This window comes from Acromyrmex echinatior, chromosome 1 (genome assembly GCF_024713525.1).
Source record: "Acromyrmex echinatior isolate Ae372 chromosome 1, ASM2471352v2, whole genome shotgun sequence".
In the NCBI taxonomy this organism is placed as follows: Eukaryota; Metazoa; Arthropoda; class Insecta; order Hymenoptera; family Formicidae; genus Acromyrmex; species Acromyrmex echinatior.
The window spans coordinates 20,636,471-20,650,576 of NC_141852.1; the positions used below are offsets into that span (position 1 = coordinate 20,636,471).

A 14,106-nucleotide genomic window follows, 5' to 3' on the forward strand; every position below is an offset into this window, starting at 1 on the left:
GGATATACTATTAAATTTATATTTATATTTCGATATTTTCCTTCTGATATAATGAAGCTGTCAATAAATAATATTATTTATTGAGCTGCGGTTTAATAAATAATGTAACACGATTTGAATTTGATGTGCTTACATGCATATATATTTTTACATCGATCGAAATTTGATCGGTATATTATAACATGTAAGAAATCTCTTAAAGAGAAGAGAGAGAATAGGAAACATTAAAGAGAAAAGTAGAAAATATTTTTTTCCTATTTTAGAATTATCTCAGTTAATGTCATATATTTACATTAGTAAACAGAATGATAAGATTAAAGCTTGCGTCTAATTTTGCTTGTGGAATTTTATTATTCGCTCAGAGGTACTTTCTTCCGTCACCGTTCGTCATAGCGCGTGTTGTAATTTTACATGCGCAGATAATACCCTCCTTGCGAGTCGAGAAGCTACTCAACCTTACCTGAGGAAAAGACTGGAAACTGATAAGACTGCGGGAGTTACGCAATATTGTGATAAAGGCGAACGTCGTCCCTGTTGTGTGGGGTGATAAACGCGCGCGGCAGACGCGGAGAGAAGGGCGCCAGGCATCCCGTCGCGCGATGCGAGGAACGCTTGACGGGACATGGCGAGGCACCGGGAGAGAGGAATGCCGGTTAACGAGGATAAAGGGCATGGCGTAATGGACAGTGCGCGTTGAAATTCATGCCCGGCCATAAGAAAAATTGGACCCGCCGACGCCACGCCGCCACCGCCGTGCTTTTCCCACCGGGGAATTAATTCGTTGGAACTTATAACACGGCTTTCGCCGCGTGTGCTATACACGGTCCCCGATAAAGCGTGAACGTCGTTAGTAGGGAGAAAGAAATTTTAAGTCGGTGGGCGTCGACTTTCATTAATGAAGTTTTAAGATAAAGAACGTCATTGAACGTAACTTTGAAATTTTGAACGTAAAATTATCAAAGCCTTTTTTCTGCCAGATTTTTGTTGAAGTTAAAGCTGCTGAAAATTATCTTCGTAAACGTTCATTTAAGTTCAATTAAATTACGAAATTCGTTTATTAAGAAAAATATTGTATATACTAATTCACCTTTTCGAATTCGTGCTATGCACATATGGAACATTGTGGAATTTTTAACCACAAAATATTTCGCGAATTGGCGGTGTCGAATGACGATTGAAGTTTGTTTGTTTTTTTTTTTTTTTTTTTTTATAAAGATCTCTCTATATTTCGAGAGATAAAATAATATTGTATTTTGTGTGTTACTATCTGGAGAATGATAGTACGGGAGTTTTGACAGGTGTATCTTGTCGTGTTTATCCACGTTACCGCAGAATCCCATCGTAACGGATAAAAATCGCGCAAGCGATTTTGGAGAAGATGCGATCTCAGCACGGATTATTTTCCTTTCCGCTTCAATCCGTTGATGCACTCTCTACTAAGAATACTTTCTCTCTCTCCCTCTCTTTCTCTCTCTCTCTCTGTTACCGTCCAAAGCCTGCACACACGTGAAACTTTCCAGATGTATTCGCGAACACCGCGTTATACGCGTATAAAAATTTTCTGGAATTTCTACCATTTTTCCCGCCGTCAGAATGAGACAGGTCGAGAACTGACGTCGCGAGCTAGCTAATAATTATCACGGTCGTTGGCTGAGCTCTCATTTTCAGAATCGTATTTTTCCGAAATAGCCAGACATATTACGCATGCGGAACGTGAAATAAAATCCAGCAGGCCGAATTAATCGCCCACGATTCTACGATGGAACCAGCTGGCATTCGCGTACGTTAAATAGGTCGTTTCCAGGGACCTGAGCGCGCTAGCATTAACCAGCAGCGCGGCTGCAGAATCCGGATCAGCGAATCCGAAAAACCAAGAGAGAGATCAGGCCCTTTGTTGGCCTGGATCTCCCATCCTCCTCTACAACCCTTTCAGTATCCGTCCTTCTTCCTGTTCTCGTTTCATCTCTCTTTTTTCCAGTGAGCGTTGACGCAATGCCAAATTGAATTCGGCCTCGCGCGATGGTTCGTGAATAATTCCACGAGAGCACCCGTGTGTCGTCTCTGTCAACAATAATCGGCCAGTTGTCGCGCATCCCTCTTTCCATCTTGCACACTGTCTCTTTTCGCTGTGCGCTGCACCCACAACTGCAATCACGCGACGAGGACGGGATGAAAAAAAATATATAGACAGACAGAGAGAGAGAGAAAGAGAGAGAGAGAGAGAGAGAGAGAGAGATGTCGCCAGTCATGGAGTTGAGGTTTTTCTCTCTTATATTTTATCCGGCGCGTGTGTATCGATTTATTCATCGCGGAAATCGAGCGTAACGAAGCGCAAAATGCCTCCAAACATTGGACCCTGTATCTGTCCGCGTCTAATTTTGTATTCCACCCTTTCCACGTTCTTGCTGTCATCTCTTTGTGCTTGCTTTTTTCTTAAATAAAAAACCATAACTTACCATCATGAACAGTTTCATCACTCGGTACAATTTCATTCCTCCGCAAATTTGCTACTTGTCGCTTTAAATATACTAACTGAATTTTCGCAACATGCTATTGCTATTACTATAGATGCAGCAGCTAATTAAATGTGACAAGGATGAATTTGTCGTAAAATTATATTTAACCGTCGCACTTTGTAAAGAGAATTAATTCATTAAACAGTATCTTTTTAATCTTGAAACTCGATTTTTCTAAGTTATTCTGGAAAAATTGCAATATCATTAACAATCGATATAATCATATAAAGATGAATAAAAAGAGTTACAAATTAATTTTAATTACATTACCAATTAATGAAATATTTCTCGTATTTTAATGTGTTATAATTATAATTTTGGAAAATATTTAAAAAATATCGACATAATTTTTTAATATTCAAAAATAATTTGGGAATGAGAAGATTAATTTTGATGAATTTTGGCAGGTATTAATGGTATCTGTGTGTTAAAATGTAATCCAATATTTGTGATAAATGAAGTCAGAAAAATACACATTTCAATATTTTACATGATAAAATATATTATCATGATTGGTGATGATTTAAAACAAGCATGTTGCATGTGACATATGTTAACGGAAATCTTTTTTACTTTCAATGTATTCCTGGATATATTGGCATGCGTATCTCTGACACTCTGTCTCGTGAATTTCATTTTACATTTTTTTCTGACAAGGTTTATACTCTGATCATCATACTGCTATTTAAACATATTCGCATTAAAAGATTGCATCGTCGTGTGATAGAACCTCTCTGTTATTTTTTGAAATGGCTTTGTGTTATTATCATAAATGGAATATCGGCCTCGAACCATAATTTCCTGGCAATGCGACAGTTTATTTTCTCTCTCTTCTGTTCTGTAAATAGGAAGAAAATGTAATGGAAGGATACGAGACTGTTAACGGTCCGTTTTCTTCCATGATGCAATCAGTGAAAAATAATTGCAGACAAAATCAACCGCTTACGCATTCGAGTCTGTTTTAATTATCAAGCGCTTGCCACTAAGCCGATATTAATGGCGAGAGTCTGCTCGAACGTAAAGTTTTCTCTCTTTCTCTCTCTCTCTCTCTCTCTCTCCCCTCCCCTTCCCCCTGCACGTGCCATCGCGAACTCTCAAACGGTAACGATAATTTGTTTAAGGTGGCCAAAAATAATATACATAAGTATATTTTTTCCTTTCTTCTTCTTCGACACATTTTAGTGAAATAAAGAAACATGGACAGGGAAGAAATATTGCGTTCATTGTATTGATCTTTTTAATAATACACGAAAAATTTTGTGCATTTTATTATCTTTATCTTATAAGAAAGTTCGTCTCATCGCAAAATAGTAATATCATTTTGTACTTTATAATTGCAATTATATATAAAATATTTTGAATAAAGAGACGATAATGGAATAAAAAAAACTTGAAACTGACATTTTCTTGAAATGTTTTTAAACTATAATTCATAACATGTCTAGACAGCTAGAAACTATTGACAATTCAAAATGTTATTTCTTAAAGACAATTATCACTGTTTCATTAACAATAAGAGGTATAAAATTATATAAGTAATCTCATTTCGTAGAAAAAAATACGTAACGAAGAATGTTGGAAATTTATCTCATTGTCAGTTGCAGATATTTATAATTATTTCGAAATACATTACGCAAGGGTCTCTCTCTCTCTCTCTCTCTCTCTCTCTCTCTCTCTCTCTCTCTCTCTCTCTCTCTCTCTTTAGTCTCATATCTATTTGCGAAGAATTCTTTCACTTTATACAGCTTTATACATTTTTTATTATTTTATAAATATTATATTCCAGGAATGAAAAGTTTTTAATAAAAGCGAACTCCAATACATTCGAATATCGAATAATGACTCAACTCCATTTTACTTATATAAAATCGCATATTCCTTGATTCTATATTAGAATTACTTTATTATTGGGCTACCAGATTTTATTAATATTTCATTAAACTTTTATATCTTGTACGAGAAAATATCCCTCCCATTACAAATTTTGCAATTACGTTATGATAATTTCGCCGGATATTTTATTCAAGAGAACTGTGATTACTCAGTGTGTATAATCATGATAAATGTATGGAACAAAGGGACGTTCCTCTGGGATCGACGTTAGACTTTTTACGTCCGACATGAATTGTATGGCAAATGTAGGAATTAAAAATCGCGCATAATCCAACACCCTTGGCCAGGATTAACCTCGAAAAGCATCACGAGACTACAATTACGCTACATTATAGAAAGGTGCATTATAGAAAGTAATTTTGTTGTTACGTGATAGCGAAACTTCATAAAACCAGACTAAGTGCTTCTTCCATCTGTTGAGCTTGCATTATTTCATTCTTTCGATGTTTTTCATCGTCTATTCCATTCGCTTGTTCTACGTGATTTCGTCCGCATTATGTTTCCATGTCTTGCTTGACAACGAATGTTTCGCAGACAGAAAGTAGAATAATTAAATAGAATAGTTAAATACTAACAATAAGTATTGTGTAAAGACTTTGTTATTCTCATTTTTTACGTAGCAATAACACAATAGCGATGATCAGAGTTTCGGATTTTTTCTGACATTCCTCAAGCGAAGATGTTTAAATTAAGATCGGCTAAATACAAGTAACTTGCTTATATATGCATATATTTAATTCTAATTCATGTATTGTACATTATTCCATCTATTCGATATGTAATTTATAATATACATCCATAATATACATCATAAATATTAATATCCTCGTGTCGAATTTAAAATCTATTTGTTGTTCGATTTCAGAATACTATCCTACCTGAAGCTGTGCACTTTTGGGAACGAGCATTGATGGTGCGAGAGACGAAGAGTACTATCAGATTGAACAGGTAAGTTTAATTTAATTATTAATCCATTCGTTTTATTTTAGAATATATTTAATTTTTTACAGCCGAATTTTAGTAAGACAATGTTTCGTTTTTTCTATTTATATTGGATGATAATGTTTCAATTAAGATACTCATTGTGATAGGTGCTTTAAAAAACGATATTAAACGATATTAAATGAAAACTAAATAATATTTACATTTATAACTCATAACATAATATATTTTGCCTTTTTAGAAATTTTAATAGGCAAAAAAATAGGTTATATATTAATATGTGATAAATCTTATCGATACTTACGGATCAAGCAGATCCAGATATTTTCTTTAACTACGTGAAAAATTATTTATCAAAGGTTTTTCAAGCTTACATAATTTTAAGTTAAGTATATCATTTTATTCTTCGAATCTTGACCTTTAAAATGAAAAAACTGTTCAATTACGTTAAGCAAAGAGACATATTAATTTAGATACATATTAATTTAAAATATACTATATTCCAGTTAAGAAAATTTTGGAGCGAATACCGATTAGAATTAAATATTTTTTAAAGAAATTTAAATAATTTGTAATTATTTTTCATGTGACTTTAGACTTTAGATAAGAAACTTCAGATAAAAATTATGAATATATTCCAGCATTAGAAATACTAAAGAAAAATAGTATTTTTTAAAAGAAGAGAATAAAAGGAAACAAAGGAAGGATATTAACGTTAGATGATATAATCCTCCAAAAACCATTTGCATTATTTTATCTTAATATGCGTATGTACATAGCAGTCGTAGCGTTTATTTGCATAGAAGCCAAGATGCTAAGCTAAAAGCGTGTGAATATGTATCGCACGTATTTGCGTCCGCATAACCGTTCATCTGATTTACTACTGTAGAAACACGTACTAGCATTATTATGGTTCTAGTATTGTGACATGCATACTTGTCGTGTACTAATATGTGCTGCGATAAAATGAACGTTTGTTAGAAAAGTGATTATTTGATAGTGAGATTTTTAACTTGAATTTAAAATTTTTCGGATTAACTTTTATTCTCCTTATCTAGATTTTATTACCACACAATATAATACAGATTATGCAGTTTTGAGATTTTGGTTCTTTATAAAATGCTAGATATGCTAATACACCTAAATTGACTCGCCATATAAAAAAAAAAGATACAAAAAGATATGAAATTTCCTATGAAAGGTTGATATATTAGAAATCTTTTTGTAGCAACGTTGGCATCGGCTGTGTCAGTAAACACATCGGAAAGAGATAAATGTTCACCGTTCGTTCTCAACCCTTTTCCGGATGCGGTAGCCAGCATAGTTTGGCCACAGATACGCTAGCAACCTAAATTAATGCATCCGTGTCCGTCGAGCAGATAAATAGAACACATGGAAGTGCATGGGCATAAAGTCGCGTGTACACATAACTGCATAGTTATGTGGTTTTCTGCGCTTGTAAACAAGCTCTACATTCCTCCCGTGTTTCTAACGAGGTATGACTTTTCACCGCGATACCTCGCACGTTGGCACGGTATTTCCGAAACCACGCGCGAATTGTCGCGCGTGAACAGCCATTCGCGAAGACAGTGTAGCTATGAATTTTCCGTGATTACGGATTTATGGCCCAGCATGTGGATGATTTAGTGCAAAAATGTAACTCGAGATGCTAACTCGAGTAAGCTTTCTTGCATCGGAGATATCATCTAGTAAATGGAATGTTTTTATAAACAGTAAAATAAGATCTATATGCGGATTGGAAATATGAGAAAATAAATCATTTTATATTTTTACGATTGTTTTTATTTTTTACTTTTTTTAATTTAAGAATTATATTTATCATCAGATTTTACAGATATTTTTGTATGAAATAATAATTGTCTCTTTTATTATAAAGTGAAATTAATTTTCTTGAAAATATCTTCGTAAATTTAGCGATTTAGTTAAAAACAATTAAAAGTATAATTTAGTATAGATATAAAATAAATTTATACGTAATTAATCATCAAATTAACGAATTTATGTTCAGGAATTTATCCTATTTATGTGTTTGATGTTTCATGTATGATTTTCAATATCATTTATTTATTATATATTATTGTGCTCGTTTTATTTACGGTATATTAAACTTATTTAGTATTGCGCTTCCTGAAATATATCTTTTATTGAAATAAATTGAGTTTATATATTTATTTGCATTTCTTCTTTCATTTATTATCTCTCGTTCTTTTCTCTTATTTAATAAAGATCATAAAAACTACATACATTAAATGCATCAAGCATCAGCGGCAGACAATATTTATAATGGAGCGATTATTCTCCTATCCGGGATATCCCGGACAAAAAAAGCTTCACGCTTCCGGTATTTGCTGTTGCCGCAAGCAAAGGGTGCTAAGGGTGAAAATTACGCGAGGGATGACTACCCTTTGCTTAAGCCATGGTCAGTGCAAATTCGATCGGTCGGAATGAACGTGCGCAGCATGGCTTTCTTCAGTTTATCGTGCTCAAGCGAATATTTCGTATCCTTATAGAGTGTTGATGTTCAGTGAATAAAAGAGAAGAGTTTACAAAAGACACGTGGAGATGTAAGCTGGGTGACGGATATAATGGCGTGAACTAAAATAAGACAAAGAGAAACGTCGACTCGACCGGGGTACATACATCAATCTCTTGCCAACTTTTATTCCTATTGCTGCCAATAAAAATCCAGGCGGGAACTCGTGGTAATCTTCGCGTGTCAGCTGCCTCCTCGAGAAAAACTTTGCGCGTTTATCGATTTCCTATGTATCATTATATACTATTTCCCATCACTACGGTGTCGGAGATAAGACATTTGCGATTAAAGTGTGTTCAATAGAGCTGATCGAGTACATCCGCGCGGATAAAACGTTAAACTTCGAAAAATCAAAAGTGCGAATAACGTCGTGCTAGTGATTAAAATTTTTGATGAACGAAATATATCCGTATAAAGTACAGTAAATTGTGATAATCGCTTTAACAGCACTGTAGAATTACATTAACTTTGTGCTACAATAGAAAAAAAATTTCAAATGTTTTCATGCAATACTGTACACAAACGTGACAGAAACATTTATGTATAAACTTCTAGCAACAATAGATATAACGATTTTATTATCTAAATAATAAAAGAAAGAATCATGGGAAGTATTAGGAAATAATGTAAGTATCGTAAGATAAATACGTCACTGACATGGACTTTAAAACGTTTTGTTAAGACAACGTTAAAAGTCTTTTTCTCTTTTATTTTGTTTATCTTTGATAAAAGGTTAAAATATTTGTAATACGTAGTTTCTCAAATTATTTCACTTCAACATAGAATTCACAATAGAATCACAAAGTAAGAAGCAATTTGGCTATTTTTATAAAAAAAAACTGATGATTTTTTTAGATATAAAATTTTGTTAAATAAACATATTTCTTCATTATAAAAATTTTATTTTCGATATAAATTTATTATAAACATATTTTATTATATATAAATATTTAGATTTAACTGAGAAACTATTATACACTGTTAATTATTTCTGAACCAGAACATGATTTCTATACGATTTACGATAAGATGCTGCAAAATTTTTATAAAAATTATCTTCAATTTTTTTTCGTGACAAAAAAAAAGAATATATTGCAGACATGCAATTTTTCATGAGACGTTAAGGAAATTGCATTATTTATTTGCAATTTCTCTGCTTCCAAAGATTAATTGTGTTGAAATATCGTGTACAATGCGTGCCGGATTATGGACGGGCAGCACATTAATTCGTGTCGGTCTTCACAAAAGGTAAATGTAATGCCTGTCGCTCAGAATGCAGAGTGAAATCGGATCAAATGAAACCTGTGCACGGGGGTGCCCACGCATACAAGCGCAGGATTGCGTTGGGCACGCGTCAAAGGAGATTCGATTTGAAAGAGCGAGCGAGCGAGCGAGCGAGAGAGAGAGAGAGAGAGGAGGGAGGGGGAGGGGGGGACTATTGCGTTTAAACGGGGCGAGCACGCGTGTAACGTTTATCGGTCGAATGCGCGCCATGATATGGTCGGTAGGGGGCAAGGATTGTGGAGGATGATTCGCGGGTCGTTTACATAACGCGATATTACGGCATAACGACTGTAACGCTTTAATGCACTTCCGGACCGTGCATTGGGTTGCCGATTGAAGATGCTTCGAGAGCCTCTTTAGCCGTTTGCATGGAAGCGGTTTAACCTGCATTCTACATCTCTCTCCCTCTGCTTTGGATTGTACGAGAATCTATCCATGTCTAAACAATGCACTCAAATCTATTGCAGCATACTCTTCAATAGAAACAGTATCTATTATCTCTTGAAACATTGTTTAAGCATTTTGTGTTATCTAACCGATTTATATCACATTTTCTTTCAGTCGTTTCTGTATCTAGCTTATCTAAAGTATAAAATATAATAAACTGTCTATTATATGCAGTAATTATTTTATAATTATTAAATAAAGTAATAAACTTTTAAAATCAATTTTTTTCGAAATGCTTTTTTTTGTACACAGTATATTTAAGAGATATATGTGTAACATTTTGGACAGTTAATTTAAAATGAAATATTTTGCTTTGTAATAGATATATTACTCACAATTACTTATTATAATTTACTTATTATAATTTACAACTTACTACTTGTCAGTATAGATATTATTTATGATATGTGTTATTAGTGGAGATAAATAAAACAAGAAAATATACTAATGAACCATATATTTATGGTGTCTATTCGATACAATGAAACAGCAGTAGTAATTTTATGTTTAAGGTTGTATCTAGGCTAGTATCTAGGGAACCTGAATTCTAGCAGCAAGGTGTAATTACTTCGCGTCGAACATAAATCTCACATAACGATGGAACGCGTTAACGTCCGCTAATAGCATTAATTAGAATGCCCTTACGTATGTATGCGACGCTAACGCGAATTGTATATCTTGCAATTAGGGCAATTTTTTCGGTATTTCCTACTTTTTGTGTATTCGTATTCTATGCTCGCTACTAATTATGCTATCTTGATATCATAATTCGTACTTTTAATAAAGAATATTCAGACTATTAATCATTTTTCAATAATGCAATATTCGATACTCGAGAATATGAGTTATAAGTTACACATTTTATAATTAGTTTTTTACTACATTCTTTTAGACAAATTCATATATATTTATATCGACGATTAACTTTCGTTTCCATATTGTCAAGCGTAATAATTAATTAAGTCAATCAATCATGAGTTATAATTGCCAAACTATCCATAGATAATTTATTTGCCTCATTTAATCTGACAGTTTGAAATAGCATGCATGCAACTGATATAATTTAATGTATAACACATTAAATAATCAAATTGTAATAACTAAATTTGTTGTATAATTAATAAAGGATATTAATATATTCCATTACAAAGCTTCTATATAACAAATAACCATCGTAGCTCTATATGTTTCATGAGAATGTTATACATTTCCAGGAAAAACATATTGTTATAATGCATATGAATTTGTATACGAATATTAACGTATTAAGTTAGAAACGAAAGCTCTTTAAGCAAGTAATCTAAAATCTAACAGTAAAGTTAGATGATATCAACAAATCAGAGCAAAGCGACGTTATATTCGTTGACTCGTTGTATCGATTTAATTTTTTTTAATACGGACATCACGTGCTGCAATCAGGGTATTGTGCATTTTAGCTTGTATGAGCTCGATTTCCGTCAGTGGCTTTGATAATCGTGCATACGTAACATATCATTGAAATTTCTATGGGAATGTTAGCAGTATAATTACCAGGTCATACAGTCAAGCGTCACATATTTACACACGATATGCTTGCCAAGTATAATATTCCATATTGCCCGTATCTCTAACTGAATATAAATAATAACGTAAGCAAATATAACAAATATTATATTTTTAATTCCATATAATTTCGTATAATTATAATATGTTCAATTCCATTTCGTTACGTTCAGTATGTTAATGTTTCAAATTTCATATCATATTTCTGTTTACTAATAATATAAACAAATTATATGAATTTCATATCAAAATTTTCCTAATATGTTTAAAATCGAAATTATATGCAAATATTTCGTTACAATTAATACTTTGAATTTTTATTTATGATATCACGCATGCGCACATTTCCATTTAAATATCTCTGTCTCGATAAGATTACGATTACTTTTGACAGATATCGCATAATATATTTTTTATACTTAAAGTAATACGAGCATGGCATCGTTTATTAATATCTGCGGGAACTCTACTGCATATCGTGCATCGGTATACGTACAACCGGCTTCAGTTAGCCGTGCAAGACCGTAATTAATTTTAATGATCTCCCAGCACGACAATAGCGCCTAACTGCCTCTCGGTTACCCCGGTTCTCCCCAGAATTTCTACCAGAACCAGAACGCCTGTCGTAATTCGGTCGGAAAGAGAGAGAAAGGGGGAGGGAGAGAGAGCGACAGAGAGCGAAATCAAGTTTCAATGACGTCGTTGTGTGAGCTTCAAAAATTACGGTAATCGTTTTGTTTTAATACGTGCGTCGGTAAATCACATCAGGGCAATCAGGTTCGTCGTAGTTGAAATGCAGAATAGGCGCGTGTCACGTACGTGCCACGCTAACGATTTCAGCTCGTCATATACTGACGGCTACTAAATACAGGGACCCCCTAAGTACGGTATTTTCTATGACCATGACTGGGCCGCAGGTAATCATATCCATCTACGGCCCGTGCGCGCGCGCGCGAGCGACAGAGACATTTTAAGCCAGGTTTGCAGGAACGTTATGGATATGCCAAACGACCTCCGGCAACGTAATTGAATTTGATGCGATGACCTGCAAAGCGCATGCTTGTTTCGTGAACGACGTTGATCCTCGTTGCAACGCTTTAAGGCTTCCATGGATATATATTCGATCTGGATATAATTCGATCTCATCATTTTCACATATTGATAAAATTCTGCAGCCTCTTCAGGGCAGAATATCGTAATATGATTCAATGATATAACGTACCACGTTTTTCGATTTTTTTTTGCTTTTCTTTTTGTAATCGAGATAATATTATAGATAAAACAATTTTGGAAAACGACAAAGAAATCGTAATATATTTGTGTAAAAAAATATATAAACCCTCTTTTTAACGTTAAATTAAAAATTCTATCATTATATAATTATCTTCCCTCATACTATAGTTTATGAAAATACAAGAAGTAAAAATGGTTTACATAACAATTATTACAGATAATTAAGTATCATATACATACGTACACATATCTGAAAGATTATTATAAAATATTTTTATTTAATATTGCTATTAATATTAAAAGAAGACTATTTTATAAATAGATAAAGTTATAATGATCTGTTATATTTCCTAATATACTTAACGACAGAAAAGTTTTTCCTAAGTATAATTAACGGAAGAAAAGAAAATAAAAAAATGATAATGTGTCATTATTTTTATGATATTAAAAGTGATGCTTCGTTGCAAAGCAATAAAAGCTAACAAGCTCCTTGCATTACGTTTGCTTTTAACTTAAAAAAGGATCTTCTTTCAATTAGATTTCCGTATCTGATGCCAGCTTTACCGATACTTTTTATTATGTTTCATCTGCCTTACGTGACATAGCTTTTATGTCCAATGCTTTCATTATTTTCTGTTCCGATCATCCCATTTGTGTTCTCGCGTCGTAAGTAAGAGTGACGGAACTTTTTCATCAAAACTTTCTCGGCGATGGTACTCTCTGACCATCGAATCCCGAAGGATGTTCCTACATTCTTCCTTTACTTTCTGTCCATCTTTTTCTTGGATTTCCGGCTCTACTTTTCTTTTCTAACTAGTCGAGCATTTCAACAATAAAAGTTTTCTTAAATGGATAAGAAGAGTAAAATAGAGATGGTTATTATTTATGATATGTATAAACTTGAAAATGAGAAGAGCAGTACGATTCGCGTGTCAGAAACTTCACACACACAATAATAATACAAAAATATAAGGTATAATACACACATGCATGTACAATAAACTAATATAATATATATATACATGTAGTAGATATTTATCTTTGTTATCGTAATAGAACGAATAATAAGAACACTCTGAAAAAATGAGTGTGGATTTAACATTATGCGATGTCGTATTCTCACTGTGTTGATATTGATATAAACATGATGTAGATTTAACCTTCCATCCCTCCATATAGCACATTTTATCTAAAAAACATCGTAGTAACATCTTTAGAACATTCAAGAGCAATTCAATAGAGAAGTCTTCTAAACGTCTTTAGAAGTTCCTTGGAAGTCTGTATGGACACCATTTAAAACCATATCATATTGATATTAATATTAACACCAATATCAACACGTTGAATATTATATACAGACATCATATAGTTGTGTGAGTGTGTTAAATCCACACACACACACACACACATCTATATTTTTTTAGAATGTATGTTTCCTTTTAAAAAATATCTCACTGGATATTGCGGATTGACAATTAATAATTAATAGCATTTTTGCAAAATTTTATTAACTTAGGTATTATACATTTATCAATATGCTATATTTTGCTAACGAAATCGTACATAATTTGGCGGCTCAGCTTTATCGTGCAAAAGCTATGCTAAATCACTCAAGTGCCACCGAACACGATCGCAGACTGATGAGGTATTCGGTTAATTGGACGAATCGTATCTACCAGTTGCTTGTCTCTCGAA

At 33.3% G+C, this 14,106-nt stretch overlaps 1 protein-coding gene across 1 annotated transcript in view; it reads left to right on the forward strand.

The window, feature by feature from the left end:
• The window catches only part of Invadolysin (leishmanolysin-like peptidase, invadolysin), a 284,059-nt gene that overhangs the window by 236,114 nt on the left and 33,839 nt on the right, over positions 1-14,106 (forward strand). The window contains exon 4 of the mRNA XM_087408648.1: positions 5,275-5,357. Within this exon, the coding sequence (XP_087264774.1) occupies positions 5,275-5,357 (83 nt within the window). The remainder of the gene's footprint in view (positions 1-5,274; positions 5,358-14,106) is intronic.